The sequence below is a fragment of the Lacerta agilis genome, chromosome 8, assembly GCF_009819535.1.
Source record: "Lacerta agilis isolate rLacAgi1 chromosome 8, rLacAgi1.pri, whole genome shotgun sequence".
Taxonomy (NCBI): Eukaryota; Metazoa; Chordata; class Lepidosauria; order Squamata; family Lacertidae; genus Lacerta; species Lacerta agilis.
Window position 1 is genome coordinate 77,480,637 of NC_046319.1, and position 15,183 is coordinate 77,495,819.

Sequence of the window (15,183 nt, forward strand, 5' to 3'; positions counted from 1 at the left end):
TATAAAAGGAGTTGGTGTGTCGACCGCCTCTTTGAGACCACTCTTTTGACAGCTATAACCCCTGTTGGCTCTCTGACCTGAGCTGTGATGGTGAACCAACCTATTTAAATCATAGAAGTGCAGGGTTGGAAGGGGTCCGACCCACTTCAATGCCTTCCCGCCGGAGCAGTACCTATTTATCTACTTGCACTTTGATGTGCTTTCGAACTGCTAGGTGGGCAGGAGCAGGGACCGAGCAACGGGAGCTCACCCCGTCGCGGGGATTCGAACCCCCGAGCCTCCAGAAAGTTGATGGCCATTGCCATTCTAATCCTTCATGTGGAATGGGACTTCCCTGTCTCTGCCCCCCCCACCAGAGTTTTATTCAAGTTGGCACCCCCAGCGGTCACTTCAGGGTCCATGGGCAGGGCCTACTTTTCACACCTAGGGCACAGATTATGAGCAACGAGCTGCGAAGACCCCAGTTCAAAGCTCACCATATCCACAATTTTTAAAAAAGCAGATATTCTTGCATTGCAGAGGGTTGGATTAGATGACCCTCGGGGGTCCCTTCCATGAAAAACTCACTCAGTGGCCTTGGGCCAGCCGCTATTCCCTTGGGCTCAGTTTGCCCATCAGCAGTACGGGGGGCGGGTAATTGCACAGGGAGTCTGCGGGACTGTAAGAGAAAGTGCTTAAAAGGTAGTCTATGAATTCTCCTCCTTCTCCTCCTCCCTATAATTAAAAATATTGGTGTCTGGTACGAGCGGGCAGATTTCTAGATGTCGCCGTGCTGCATTCTGCCCACTAGAGGGAGTATTACACCTTCCTGTTATCTTCTAATGTACTGTATGTATATGAACGATGCTATGTACGAAATGGGCCAGCAGGGGGCGCTTTCCCACCTGCCTAGTGATTCGTTTCCTTGCTCTGTGTGTTTGCCTCTGTGTGTGTGTTTGTGTGTGTTAGTGGTCGCACGAGGGTTGGAGATGGAAGGCTGGGGTGGCATCCTGCAGGCGACGGGCAACATGCACCCCCCCTTAGGTGTTGAGCAAAAGGAGATCAATGGGGGAGGTAGGGGGTGGTGTTGGCTAACCTCCATGTGCCTTGGCTCTGGCAGGCAGGGACCCCCTGTGTCCTGGCAAAGGGGTTGGAGGCCCTGGAGCAGGGGTCAGCAAACTTTTTCAGCGGGGGTGGGGGCAGTACACTGTCCCTCAGACCTTGTGGGGGCGGACTATATTTTGAAAACAAAAATAAAAGTGAACGAATTCCTATGCCCCACAAATAACCCAGAGATGCATTTTAAATAAAAAAAAGGACACATTCCACTCATGTAAAAACACGCCGTCCGCGGGCCGGATTCAGAAGGCGATTGGGCCTGATCCGGCCCCCGGGCCTTAGTTTTCTTACCCCCATGCCCTGGAGAGACTGTGTTGCCCAGGGAGGGGGGGTGGAGAAGAGCGAGGGAGCTGCAGAGAGTCCAGATGTGTCAGCCTTGGACAATAGGCGAGCGGGAAAAGGACAGACAGATGGGCCAGCTGATACAATGGACCAGGCGTTTAGCATTCAGGAGCCGTGCTCGGCTGACTGCCGCCTCCCCTCCCCCTCGGCCCTGCTCCGCTATTGAGCCAGCCAAAGGCCAGGATGAAAAGGCCTCGCCAAAGCCCATCTGCTCACTCTTTCTCCTTCTCTCTCTCTCTCTCTCTCCCCCCCCCACACACATTCATCCAAGGAGCAGAGATGGCCAGAGAGGGGGGGGGGACACAGTTCTCCCCATTTTCTCCTTCCTCAGAACTGCTGGCGGGTGGGAAGGAAAGAAGGCGATCGGTGCGTTTAATTGCGCCCTGATTAAAAAGCGCAGCTTGATCTTTCCTTCCTTCCGTCCGTCCGGCCTCTCCTTCTTGCACCCATTTCACAGGTTGGAGGAACTGAGGCCGAGGAACGGAACCCCAGCCAGACCGAACTACCGAGGGTCAAGTTCATGGGCCAGCAGGGAGTGCGGAGGTTAATTGACTTTAAAAAGAAAAAAGGAAAGAAAGCTTGATTTGGAAAACAATTGGTCTCTCCCCGTTCTCAGATGTGCATAAACTGGTTCCGGTTGCTGGGTTGACGAGCTGCAGCAGAAAACAAGAGAAGAGGGAGTTTTGATGTGTGCTGCTTCTCCTGCGTTTGAAGCACAGAAGGTGACAAGAAGAGACATCACATTCCCCCCCCCCTCACTCAAACTGGGTGGCCCTTGTGCCTTAAATAGCTGCCCAAAAGGCGAAAGCAAAGCACTTGGTTTTCATGGAGTTGCAGTGATAGGGGGGAACTGTCCCTGTTGAATTTCTGCCTGTGATGCAGGGAAGAAAGTTAGCAACTCTCCTTCAGGGCATTGGGGAAAGAGGAGAGAATTTCTCAACTAGGTCCTGAACGGGAAGGAGGAACCTATGATTTAACGTGATTCCTCAAGGTTGCGATATTTCAAAGGGGGACCTCGAGGGTCAACAATCTGTAGGGAGGGCCTGGGGCCACTGGCTTGCTTGATTGCTGCACTGAAAGTCTGTTTCCGTTAGCGGGATCGGGGCCAAATTCATTGCCAGCCAGGATTTTTCCAAACAGCTCAGCGTTCCCTTCTCAGGCTCTGCTTAACAAGATGCTGAGCTCCTCAGGAAAGGTTCATTTATTTTTGTGCTTATGTGGGAGCCAGAATCCACAGAGCGAGAAGAAGAGAGCAAGGAGGGTGGGTAGCGAGGGATAATTCAGCTGCTGGGTAGCCACAAGCTCATCAACACGACGGGAAATTTGGGAGGGATTGCAAATATAATAATAATAATAATAATAATAATAATAATAATTTATTTATACCCCGCCCTTCCCGATTTAGAAACCGGGCTCAGGGCAGCTAACAATAAATAGAATAATAGAATCATAGAGTTGGAAGAGACCACAAGGGCCATCCAGTCCAGCCCCCTGCCAAGCAGGAAACACCATCAAAGCATTCCTGACAGATGGCTGTCAAGCCTCCGCTTAAAGACCTCCAAAGAAGGAGACTCCACCACACTCCTTGGCAGCAAATTCCACTGTCGGACAGCTCTTACTGTCAGGAAGTTCTTCCTAATGTTTAGGTGGAATCTTCTTTCTTGTAGTTTGAATCCATTGCCCCGTGTCCGCTTCTCTGGAGCAGCAGAAACAACCTTTCACCCTCCTCTATATGACATCCTTTGATATATTTGAACATGGCTATCATATCACCCCTTAACCTTCTCTTCTCCAGGCTAAACATACCCAGCTCCCTAAGCCGTTCCTCATAAGGCATCGTTTCCAGGCCTTTGACCATTTTGGTTGCCCTCCTCTGGAGGCATATAAAACATTGATTTAAAAACAACTGGAAAAACCAGCTTAAAAACAGCATAAAGTACAACATAAATGTAGGTTTGCCAGGGCTAACTGACCAAGTTAGTCCTGCTAGGGCCAGCAAGGAGACCAGGGAAGAGTTTAAATGTGGGGTCTCAGAAAGGGTTTCTTCATAGAAAAGGGAAGGGGGGAAAGGAATGCAGGATCAGGCTAAACTGAAGGCCAGGAGGAATAGCTCTGTCTTACAGGCCCTGCGGAAGGAGATCAAGTCCTGCAGGTCCCTAGTCTCGTGGGACAGAGCATTCCTCCAGGTCGGGGCTATCACTGAAAATATGTATCATGGGGGCCTTGGAGAAGGCTGCAAGATCTCTTGGGGGTGTGTGTGTGGAGTGTCTCCCTTTCTGCAACGCCCTGTCCTGGGCACAGCTTCTTGGTCACAGGAAGATGTGACTGGGGTAGAACCTAGGAGCTGAGAGAGTGCTCTTTATCGGGCAAATACTTAAATTATTTTGTATTATTATTATTATTACAGTTACAGGTGGGTAGCCGTGCTGGTCTGCCATAGTCGAAACAAAATAGAAAATTCTTTCCATTAGCACCTTAGAGACCAACTGAGTTTGTTGTGTGCATGCACACGAAAACTCATACCAAGAACAAACTCAGTTGGTCTCTAAGGTGCTACTGGAAAGAATTTTCTATATTATTATTATTATTATTATTATTATTATTATTATTATTATTATTATTAGATAAGGGTCTCTGTTTGCACTGAGTGGCATTTAACAGGAAGCATAAAAAGCCCCCCCCCCCAAAAAAAACCACCCCCACATTGTCACAGGAAGAGATGTGTCCTTTTCTGCTCCTGGACAAGTGGTGGAGCAGGGAGACCAAAAATCTGCACCAAGGAAAGCAGAATTCCATGGCCTGGGCAAATTATGCAAGTGGAGGGAAAGTGTATGATTTAATACTAATAATTTGGTTTGCTTTTTTTTTTTTGAAAGCATTCTCATTTATTCTGCTTCTTCTAGTTAAGGCGAAGGGAAGGGATTTTTGCAGCGACCCGAAGCTGGGAGCTTTTATTCAGTGATTCTCCTGGCTTTCAAAACGTACCAGGCATCACCTGCAAAAGTGCACATTTGCAGTCATGACTACTAGAAACCTGAGTGCTTTCTTAAGACCATTAGGAAGAAGGTAAAGTTGGTTCCTGCTGCCACATACTGGCTGCCCAGGCCTTTTCCCGGGCACACTTCAAGAGGCACACAAGTGCTTTGCATCGTGATTCCTCCGGGTGTCAGCAGGTGGCATTATTGTGTAGCATTGCTCCGCCACTGTTAAGGGACACTGTGGTCAAAGGGCCCCGGGGCCCCTGGCTGTGGATCTCTTAAGACGGCAGAGAAATGGCGCCAAAGCCGTTGCCAGTTCCCTAGGTAGACCCTGTGCTATATTCCCCCCCCCCCCCGAAGGGATAGACTGCCACGTGGCCTGATTACAGAAATCAAATCTGTAGGATAAACGAGGAGGCAGTTGTTTCAAAAAGGGTCCCATCAGGAGTTGCCATCAGTCCATCTATGCAGCTCTGCAGTGCAGGCACTTCCAGCAGGAGCTCTCCAAGGTCTGGAATGAGACGGAGGCTCATTCTAGCTCCCTCACCTGAGATATTTTAAGGGGAGGTGCGCTGAGGACCTAGGAGTTTTTGCAAAAGCATAAATGCTGAGAGGCCAGAGCGCCTGGCAATATAAAACCCAGCTTGCATGTTGAGGAGGATGAACGGATCAAGAGCACGGGTAGGCAAACTAAGGCCCAGGGGCCGGATCCGGCCCAATCGCCTTCTCAATCCGGCCCGCGGACGGTCCAGGAATCAGCGTGTTTTTACATGAGTAGAATGTGTCCTTTTATTTAAAATGCATCTCTGGCTTATTTGTGGGGCCTGCCTGGTGTTTTGTCTTGAGTAGACTGTGTGCTTTTATTTAAAATGCATCTCTGGGTTATTTGTGAGGCATAGGAATTTGTTCTTTTTTTCCTTCCAAAATATAGTCCGCCCGCCCCCCACAAGGTCTGAGGGACAGTGAACCGGCCCCCTGCTGAAAAGGTTTGCTGACCCCTGATCAAGAGAAAGGGGTGTGTGTGTGAAAAACATTGCAAAAAACAACAGCAGCAGCAGCAACAACAACAGCAAGCTGAGCCTCAGGTAGTTTGGGGATGGATGGACATGAAAATAACAGGCCACAAGATAAGGTATTGTGTGTGTGTGTGTGTTTGTGTGTGTCACACCCATTCGATGCCCCTGTTGGCAGGCCCTGCCAGCCATGTGGCGCCTTGCAAATGCATTTATCAGTATTGCGGATCACACACCTTCGTTCGCCAGGACGTGTGATGCCAGATTGCCAGACCAGGCCCTCGCGGGGAATGTGTGAAAGCTCAGTCACGGGCCCGGAGGAATGAATGGCGGTACACGGTACCGTTGCGTGGGCTCCGAAAGGCGGGTGAGCTTCCCGACTGGGGCTTGTGTCATTGCCCCATGGAGGGGGGGCTGTCCCTCAGTAGGTATAGAGGCCTGCTTTGCATGTCCAGAGGGGTGCAGGCTTTCGACAGCGGAAATAATAATAATAATAATAATAATAATAATAATAATAATAATAATAATAATAATAATTTTATACCCCTGCCTATCTGGCTGGGCTTCCCCAGCCACTCTGGGCAGCTTCCAACAAAATATTAAAATACAATAAAAGGGCCTTGAGTGGCAGCAGGAATTGGGGGAGGGTCCCTGGAGAGGTAGACTTTAAAAAATAAAAAATAAAATAACCCCCCCCCACACACCTTTATATTATCCCAAGGAGCTGGAGGCAGCATTCTAGAAAGATTGCCCCCCTCTCTCCCCTTCCTGGTGCTACCCTCCTAACAACCCTGCGAGGGAGGTCGACGGCAGATGGGGAGACAGAACTTAGATGGGCGGGGTACAAATAAATTATTATTATTATTATTATTATTATTATTATTATGGCTGAGAGTGGGGCCTGAGGCCTCCCCACTCCTGGCTGTTAAGCCCTGCTGTTAGGTGAGCCTGCGGTCTGATTCTGGCTCCAGGCAGCTTCTTGTGGGCCTCCTGGGTTGGTGCGCCGAAGGCAGAAATCAGGGTGCAGAGATAACAAGGGGAAGGGGTGGGTGGGTGTGATGGAAGAGGGGCAGAACCCTCCGCCCCCTCCCCCGTTTCCCCATCTCCCCTTCCTTCCTTGCTTCCCTGCCCTGCAGCGCACAGCTGCCTCCTCTTCTTCCTTCCCTCCCTTCCACCTGCTCCCCCCTCCCAGCTCTGTCAAGCCCCCAAGGCAAAGAATAGCTCTCCTCTCTCTCTCTCTCTCTCTCTCTCTCTCTCTCTCTCTCTCTCTCTCTCTCTCTCTCTCTCTCTCTCTCTCTCTCTCTCTCCCAACCCCCCCCCCCTTCCTGCAAGCTTGGCCCAGCTCCTCGCAGCCAATCTGCTGGGGGGGGGGAAGGAGGGAGGTGGGTCTCTCTCCTCCAACGTCAGGGGCTGGGTTCCTCGCTCTGCCACCGCCACTGCCTGCCTGCCGCCCAGGACAAGCGGAAAAGAGGGGATGCTGTGAAGAAGCGAGCCTGGGGCTGGCTGCGCTTTCTTTCTCTCTCTTTCTCTCCCCCCTCCCCTCAACACAAGGCGCCCCCCCTCCTCTCTCTCTCTCTCTCTCTCTCTCTCTCTCTCTCTGTGTGTGTCCGTCCGTCCGTCCGCCCGCCCTCCAGCCTCTGCTTCTCCCACCCCGCCCCCGACCTGCTTGACCCTTTCCCCTGATTTCCCCCCCCTCCACCCGCCCCCTCCCTAGGGCACCTTTGGGAGCGAGGGGGGACCTTCCCATTTCCCACCCCCGTCGCCGCTTTCTCCCTGTCTCCACCTCTCCCTTGCTTTTGTGGGGTGCTAGTTCCCGACTTCCTTCACCTTTGTGGGGGGGGGGGTTGCTTGGGCGGGCGGTGGGTGGTGGGTGGGAGGGAGAGGGTCACAGAGTCACAGAGGAAGTCAGAGAGAGAGGGGGGGGACCCAGGAAAGCTGACCTGACAGCGACCCACCCTCCCAAACCCATTTTGAATCCTCCTTTGTCGATTTCACCTGGCGAGATCGCAGGTCTCTTGCTCTGCGCTCCCCCCCCCCACTTTCTGGACACACCTCCCTCCTCCTTCTCCCACCCCCCCTCCCTAAAAAAGAAAAAAAAACCCGAGCATCCTTTCTTACCTCCCCCCCCCACCTCCCCCTGCTGGAGTCTCACGGGTACCGCGGAGGGGAAGTCCTCCGCGCCCTCGGCATGAAAATGATGGCAGGAGTCGTGCACCAGAACGGCATCTTTCCCTCGGCAGCTCCTCAGCAGCAGCAAGGGGGGCCCCAGCCGCAGCAGCAGCAGCAGCCCCCCCAAGCCCCTCCGCAGTCCCACATGGATTCGGATCCTCCCGACTCTAGGAAAAGGCCCCTGGAGACCCCTACCGAAGCCATCAGCACCAAGAGGAGCAACACGGGAGGTGAGTGGACTTTGGGGGGGGGCAAGGGCTGGCAGCCAGGGAAGCTGCCAAGGGGCAGGGATTCAGGGGTGACCAGGGCCTCCCCCACTCCACAGACATATGTACACACTCCCGGTCCACTTCCCATAGGTGTGCACTGCAAGCGGGGTGGTCTGGGGAGCAGGGCAGCTCTGGGGAAATCCGGGCACCAGAAAGGCATCTCTGTCTCCCAGAGGCCTCTTCCTTCAAGCTTCTTGTCTGCTGCCCCCGCCACCCCAAAATCTGCCCTGCAAAGCAGCCCCCCCTCCCCGATACCTCCGGACAGTCATATGTCTCCATCCTTTTTAGACGCCTCTTCTTCCCTTTAAGCAGCCCCATCCCTCCTATGGCCAACCTGAGCCAGTTTTTGCACCTCTGCGCCAAAGCTGACCCCCCCCCTAAAAAAACAAACAACAAACCCCATGTTTGAACCCGTGCCTGTATCCACCTGTCCCTTCTGTCATTCTCCCCACCCACCTCTCCATATTCCTTTTGTGGATTTGCCCTCTTCTCCTTAATTTCATGCGCGCGGGGGTGGGGGTGGTTCTTTGCCACACCCCGAAGGATGCAATTTGCTCCCCTTTTAGCTCTACCCCCCTGCAATAAAAACAGGGGGGTGTTATTTCCTCTTTTACAATGTAGAATTAAAAAAGATGGGTGTCCTTTTCCCCAGTCCAGCACTGCCTCTCTGCCCCGTTAAGGCTTTCTGGGGATACGATTTAATCTGTTCTGCACCTTTATCCCCACAAACAGTCCCTCTTGTGATTTTTCAAGTGTAGATTTTTTTTTACAGCCCAGCCGAGGGGATCCTTTGCAATGTGTAGGAGCGGAGTGCAGAAAATATAAGATCTCCCTAAAAATGCACATTTCTCTGCAAAGATTTTACTAGTCTATGCAGCTGGTTATGTCAAAATGGAGTCTGTTAGAATAACTGTCTGTTTCCAGGGAGGAGGGAAAAGGAGTGGAGATATTCCGCCGCCCCCCCTCACACACATATAGACTATGGAAAACCTGTCAGCCCCCTTCCTCTCCTCCCCCCCCCTTCCATGACTGTCTGCTTGAGGAAATGAAGAGGGGAAGGATGTGAAAATCTGGACTCAAAAGAGGATGCAGGCAGCTGGGTTGTTGAAAAGGACACTGTGTGATCCAGGGATTTGTGGGGCGCTGGAGACAGAGGGAAAGGGGGGGGGGCAGAATAATGTCAATAGAGTATTTTTTGGGGAGGGAAAGAAAAAGGGAAGATTCAGGATTTGTGAGCATTTCTTGATTTTTTTAAAAAAAAATAATGTGTACGCAAAAGGGCTTTAAAAATGCAAATGGTCATTCCTGGCGTCTGGATTTCGGTTGACACTAAAGCTGTGTAAAAATAGGGATTTGCAAAGCGCCTCTCTGTGTCTTTCTCTCTCTGACTCACCCATCTGGGCTCCTTTTGTGAAGGGCGACTTCACTTATTCTGCTGTTTCTGAGCCGATAGCAGTTAGCTGCGTGTCGGCTCTGTGCCTGCTCGACTCTTTCAGTATCATCATCATCATCATCATCATTTATTATGTACTAATAATTGGATCGGGTTCCGTTTTTATTGCTTGCGTTGATGAACGTATGAAGGCGTGCTCACACACATACAGAGAGAGAGAGAGAGAGAGAAAGAGAAAGAAAGAGAGAGAGAGAGAGAGAGAGAGAGAGAGAGAGAGACCCTCCAGATGTAATTAACATTTCGAGATGCTTTTGAGCTTCAGTGTTAGGGCAAGAAGCAATAAATATTGCGTCTGAAAGAGCCCCGGGGTCCTCTGGGGAAATCGCCCTCCTTTATGACAGCGTCGCTGATGGGACTAATGGAGCAACTGGAATAAATAAAATGGGGAAAGTGGGGGGGGGGGCGGACTTATTGTTTTCTGTGTGTGTGGTTCGTGTTTAAGAAAGAAGGAAGGGTTGAGGGGAGAGGAGAGGAGAAGGTGAGCAAAAAGGAGCCAAGATCTGGTGATATTCTAAGCATGCCTTCGTAGGCTGGTTGCGTTGGAGGAGGAGGAGGAGATGGGGGAATCGCTTGGTGTTGCAGCAGAAGGCACATATTTCAGGCTGGCGGTTTGGCTGCCATGCCCCCCCCCCCACCCAATCCCTTGTCAGCCAGCCAGTCCCACCTTTGCTGCTCAGGGTGTCGTGTGTTTTCTCCCCTTCCTTTCCAAGCGGTGGCCCCCCCACCCACCCACCCGTCCCCGTTTGGGGTTCGATGATGCCCGTGTGATGGATTTGGGGAGGGAGGAGGAGGAGGAGGGGGAGCGGGAAGAAGAAGAAGCATCGATGGCATTGCAGGGGGGTGGGGGGTGGGGAGGAGTGTGACGGAGATGGAGGGGGACGCCTTAGTGGTACCTAGTGTGCATCGCCAAAGGACACCGATTGCCGAGGAAATGCGCAAGAGCGAGAGTCACGCAGGCCTGGTGGCGGCGGCGGCGGCGGCCCAGCCGGGAGGTTAGCAAAACGCCTGGGTGCTGGAGGGGCAGCTTGTGTGTGCGTGTGTGTGTGTGTGTGCATGCGTGTGCGCCTCAGTGTGCCACATCTCACGTGCGGGTGAAGGTCAAACTGGGTGGGACGTTTTGTCCTTACAAAGTTTGGGTGTTTGACTGTTCTTCAGCCTTGAGCATGCTGGAAGATGGGAGAGGAGGAGGAGGCAATGTCCCCTAACAATTATTGCGCCTATGATCTGGTTCATCCCGGCTCCTGATGGGGAAACAGGCAGGTTGTTGTTGCGCCCGCTTTGTGGAGTCCTTTGGGGACTTCCACTGAGACCAGGATGTCGCCTCCCAGCTCTGCTGGTGGAGCCCAGGCCTTTCCCAGCTATGGGGACGTCACCAGCAGGACTGGAGGGTTGCCCTCTGTCTGTCTGTCTGTCTGTCTGGGGGCCTTTGTGACACACTTGACTGGGATCCCCCAGGCCCACTTGGGTGTCTGAGAAGGGTGTCAGGCCTCAGGAGACGGGGCGGGGGGGGGGAAGGCATGATGAGGCCTAGCGGCATGCGGAAGCGTTTTCTGCCGCAACTGTTATGCATGGGACTCCAGACAGAGGTTTCCAGCCTTGGTTTGCGGTGGGCCATGCCAGAGGTCAAGGTTAGGGCTTGGGGCATGAGTTCAGTTCCTGCTGTCCCTGGGTGACCTTGGCAGGGAGGTTGGGTGGGGGGTGCTCACTGCATTTCTCCTTCACGCTGCCAGTGTGGCAAAAGCTCGGCAGTTCCGAGCGCCGAGCAAAATGGGTTACGACAGCCTGATGGAGCAGAGAGACGTGCTGCCTCCCACCCCACCCCCCAAAAAAAATTGACTGCAAAAAGTAGCTCCTCCCCATCCCATGCTCTCAGCGGTGCTCCTCCAAGACCCAGTTTCCGAGACAAAAGACCCAAAGGCGTTCCTGGCCTTCCCCCACCACCACCCCAGGGATGGGTCTGTGGCAATTTGGAACTGGAATTGAGAGTTGGGGAGTGGGGAGTGGGCAAATGCCCTGCAGCTCTACGAGGAGGAGCGCGACGGAGAAACACCTGTTCGAGTTGGGTGTCGGAAACCCAGGGAAGAGGGTGCTCTTCCCAACCCCACAGTAAGTGGGAAAACAAAGCTTAGTGAACCAAAAACCCAAACACCTTAAAGGACCATAACCAAATGAAGCAAGCAGGTCTCCAGTATTTCACACTGAGCTATTTAGTGAGTATTAATTCTGACTGGTTTGTGGGGAAGTTAGATGAAGCGGAGTCAAAGCAAGTGTTATATCCCACACGTATATCCCAGTGCAATTTCCCCGTCGCTTTTTATTTCTCATGAGGCCCGATCCTTTGTGAAAGCGGGTTTGTTGCTCAAGACCCTCCGGTCAACTGTCATTGCGCAACCTGAATGTGTCGGTATGTGACTGAATCCCGACCCCAAAACAGTCTGGAAGCCCCTTTGGTCTGTCTGTCTCTCTGCCTGCCTGCCCCTGGTTGCATGGTTGGGCGATGGGAGGGTTATACACCGTGCAATCTGCTCTGGGCTCTTACAGAACAAGTTCATTCCCTTGAGGCCAAAGTAGCTGACCCAGAGAAGCAAAGATGTATCTTCAGGGATGTGGCACATAGAATCCTAGAATTGTAGAGTCGGAACGGACCACAAGGGTCGTCTAGTCCAACCCCCTGCAATGCAGGGATCTTTTGCCCAACGTGGGGCTCGAACCCACAACCCTGAGATTAAGAATCTCATGCTTTACCAACTGAGCCTGATGTAGTGGTTATAGTGTTGGACCAGGGAGACCAGGGTTCAAGTCCCCCAAATTTGACGGAATATGTCCTTGGGGGCCAGTCACTGCCTCTCAACCTAGCCTACCTCAAAGGGTTGTTGTGTGGATTAATGAGGAGAGGGAGAACCATGTCTGCTCCTTGGCCAATCAATTGACCAATAAATCAATAAATTTGGCTCCTAGCAGCTCCTCTGCTGGTACATGGGATGAGCGTCTTCGGAAAGGAGGGCCTTGTGCTGAGTTAGGCAGAGAGGGAAACCAGAAACCTTTCTCCTGTGCAGAGGACTTAACTCTAAGCGGTGGAGCAGGGCTGAGATTTTATGATTAAGACCACCCTTCCCCAACCTGGTGCCCCCCAGGTGTTTTGGGCTACGGGTACCTGGCACCAGTCTGGAGAAGGCCGAGTGAAGAATACCAGGAGACGTGGCGGCGAAGGCTGCCAAGATGTTTCGTTCAGCAGTGGGATGCTCAAAATGAAGGAGTGCAGCAAACACGGGGCACTTTATAGCAGGCGACAGCAGGGGATTGGCTGTTTGGGGTCACGTGATTCCCAGACTCCCCCAGGGTGGGTTCTGGTTTGTGTTAGCGCCGCGGCTTGAGGTGCTTGCCGTCTCCTCCTCCATTCAGTGGAATCTCAGCGCCCAAAGTTTGGGGCTCCTTTGCCAGACATAGTTTTAGGAAATGAAGCCGCGAGCGTGTGGGAGAATTTGGTCGCCAGGGAGGCACATCTGCACATGCTCAGAGGGATAATCTCGCTGCTTCACGGGCTGCGTCCTGCATTTGAAAATAAGCGTTTGGGTGGAGCCGTGTACCATCTCGGCCGAAGCCCTGGGTAAAGTGTAGGGGGCTGAGTGACTCTCCAGGAAAGAGACATCATGGTTGTGAGAGATAATAAAAAGGGGCAGGAAAAGGCAAGCAAAGTTCGGAAACTTCAGCTAGTGCAGAATTCAGCGGCCAGGTTGCTCACCGGAGCAAGACGGTTTGAACATATTACACTGATCCGACTGCACTGGCTACCAGTTAGTTTCTGGGCCCAGTTCAAAGTGCTGGTTTTGACCCATGAAGCCTTAAACGGCCCAGGACTGCAATACCTCAAGGACTGCCTCTTCCCATATGAACCTACCCGGTCCCTGAGATCATCTTCTGAGGCCCTCCTTCGTGTGCCTCCTCCTCGAGAGTTTCAGAGGGTGGCAACACGAGAACGGGGCCTTCTCTGCAGTGGCTCCCCGTCTGTGGGATGCTCTCCCCAGGGAAGTTCGCCTGACATCTTCATTATACACCTTTAGGCACCAGGAAGAAACGTTCCTTTTTAAAGCAGACCTTTGGTTGATCTGATTTACACCCTATGCCCTTTTAAAATGTTGTTTTTGTGGTGGTGGTGGGGCTATTGGGTTGTTTTTGTTTTTACTATATATTTTGTGGTTTTATATTTTCTTTTTATTCTGTGAACTGCCCTGAGACCCTTGGGTATAGGGCGGTATGTAATAATAATAATAATAATAATAATAATAATAATAATAATATAATAATAATAATAATAATAATAATAATAATAATAATAATAATAATAATAATAATAATATCTCTTAGACATGGGGGGGGAACCTGTGGTCCTGCAGATGTCCCCTCAGCTCCTGCCAGCGCAATGAAGGATCATGGGAGTTGTAGTCCACCATCATCCACTGCACCACAGATTCTCCTTCTCTGTCCTAGAGTCATCGCCATGGGGTGCCCTGTAAAGATCCGCGGCCCTCGATGGCACCCCTGTCACTTTCCCTGCATTTTCAGCAGTCATTTTAAAAAAGCAAACAACTGAACTAAAGTTTATAAGTCCTCCTTAGGGAGGTTTAAGGAGATTTTCCGAGTCAGAATTTTAAGAAGAAATCTTGCTCTCGCCTTCCTGGGTTCTGGCTATTGAACTCCAAAGAACTGAGATGAGGATTAAGCAGTTTAATTTTTTTTTAATTTTTATTAAAATGCATTCTCCCCCCCCCCAATAATAACATTTAAATTAAAGTTAATCTTCAGGCCCGCTGCCACCCAACCCCGTTGCATCTCTCTGTTTTTTAATGTAACCTGTTCTACAAGGGGCTCTCAACCTGAGCTCCCCTCCCTCCCCGAGGAAGAGACTTCCCCAGATCAAATCCTTTCCTGTCCAGAGAGAGGCAGCTTTTCATATTTAATCTCACCACCCGTCTACCCTGCCTGCCATGATTGCATATTAGCGAGAGGGTGGCAGTGGAAGCGGGTGGCCAGAAAAAAAAGAGGCTGCGATACTTGGCTCATTGTTGATCTCAGGATTTGCAGTTGCAGATCAGAGGCCTTGCAGCGGTTTGCAGCTGTTCCGCGTGAGGCTTTGCTTTTTTGGTGGGGTGGGGGCGAGAGGGGGGAGAAGACAATAATCATTTTAGCTTAGACGTAACCAATCTGGGGCTAAACAATTCTACTCGCCGCCCCCTCTCTGTGTCAGCTGCATCACTCTGATTCCAGAGGCTCAGCTGCCATCCGATCAGATGGGAGAGCAGTGGAGGCCAGGATTGAACCTGACCTACTTTTGCAAACTGGAGGGAGAGAGCATAGACCCAGGAATGACTGAAAGGCCACTTCTGCAGCTCCCAGTCAACACTCACCTGCTCCTCCGCTGCCCACATCGTACTAATTTCTCCGCCGTTTATCTAAACGTATTTTCTCTCCTTCCCGTCTCCAGTTGTTTTTTGTTAAAGGGGTCTCAGCAGGAGGGCTGGGATCGAGATGTTTTGGGTGCCCTCACAGACTGTCGCTGTTTTAAGCTGGGATTCAGACTCAAACCGGGCAATTCAGGTTGTGCTATTGGCGTTGATTTGGAGCTCTCCTGCAACAAACCCACTCCACTCCACTTTTTTGCTGTAAGGAAAGTGATGGAGAAACGCCCTGGAAAATGCAAGATAACATTTGCTTTGGTGCGGTGCCTTCTAACTTCCCCACAGATGAGTCGGAACGAGCGCTCAGTAAATCGCCAGTACCGTCTAGTCTCCCTGCAAGCCAACAAGGATGAATGCTCAATGAAGAGGTCACCTGGAAGTGACCTTGGACTACAAATCCCATCA

General features: G+C 51.6%; 1 protein-coding gene across 1 annotated transcript in view; it reads left to right on the plus strand.

Moving 5' to 3' along the window:
- The first annotated feature begins 7,523 nt into the window (after positions 1-7,523).
- NOVA2 (NOVA alternative splicing regulator 2) overlaps positions 7,524-15,183 on the plus strand; it is a 59,587-nt gene continuing 51,927 nt past the window's right edge. The window contains exon 1 of the mRNA XM_033158448.1: positions 7,524-7,830. Coding sequence (XP_033014339.1) covers positions 7,620-7,830 — 211 coding nt within the window. The 5' untranslated portion in view covers positions 7,524-7,619. The remainder of the gene's footprint in view (positions 7,831-15,183) is intronic.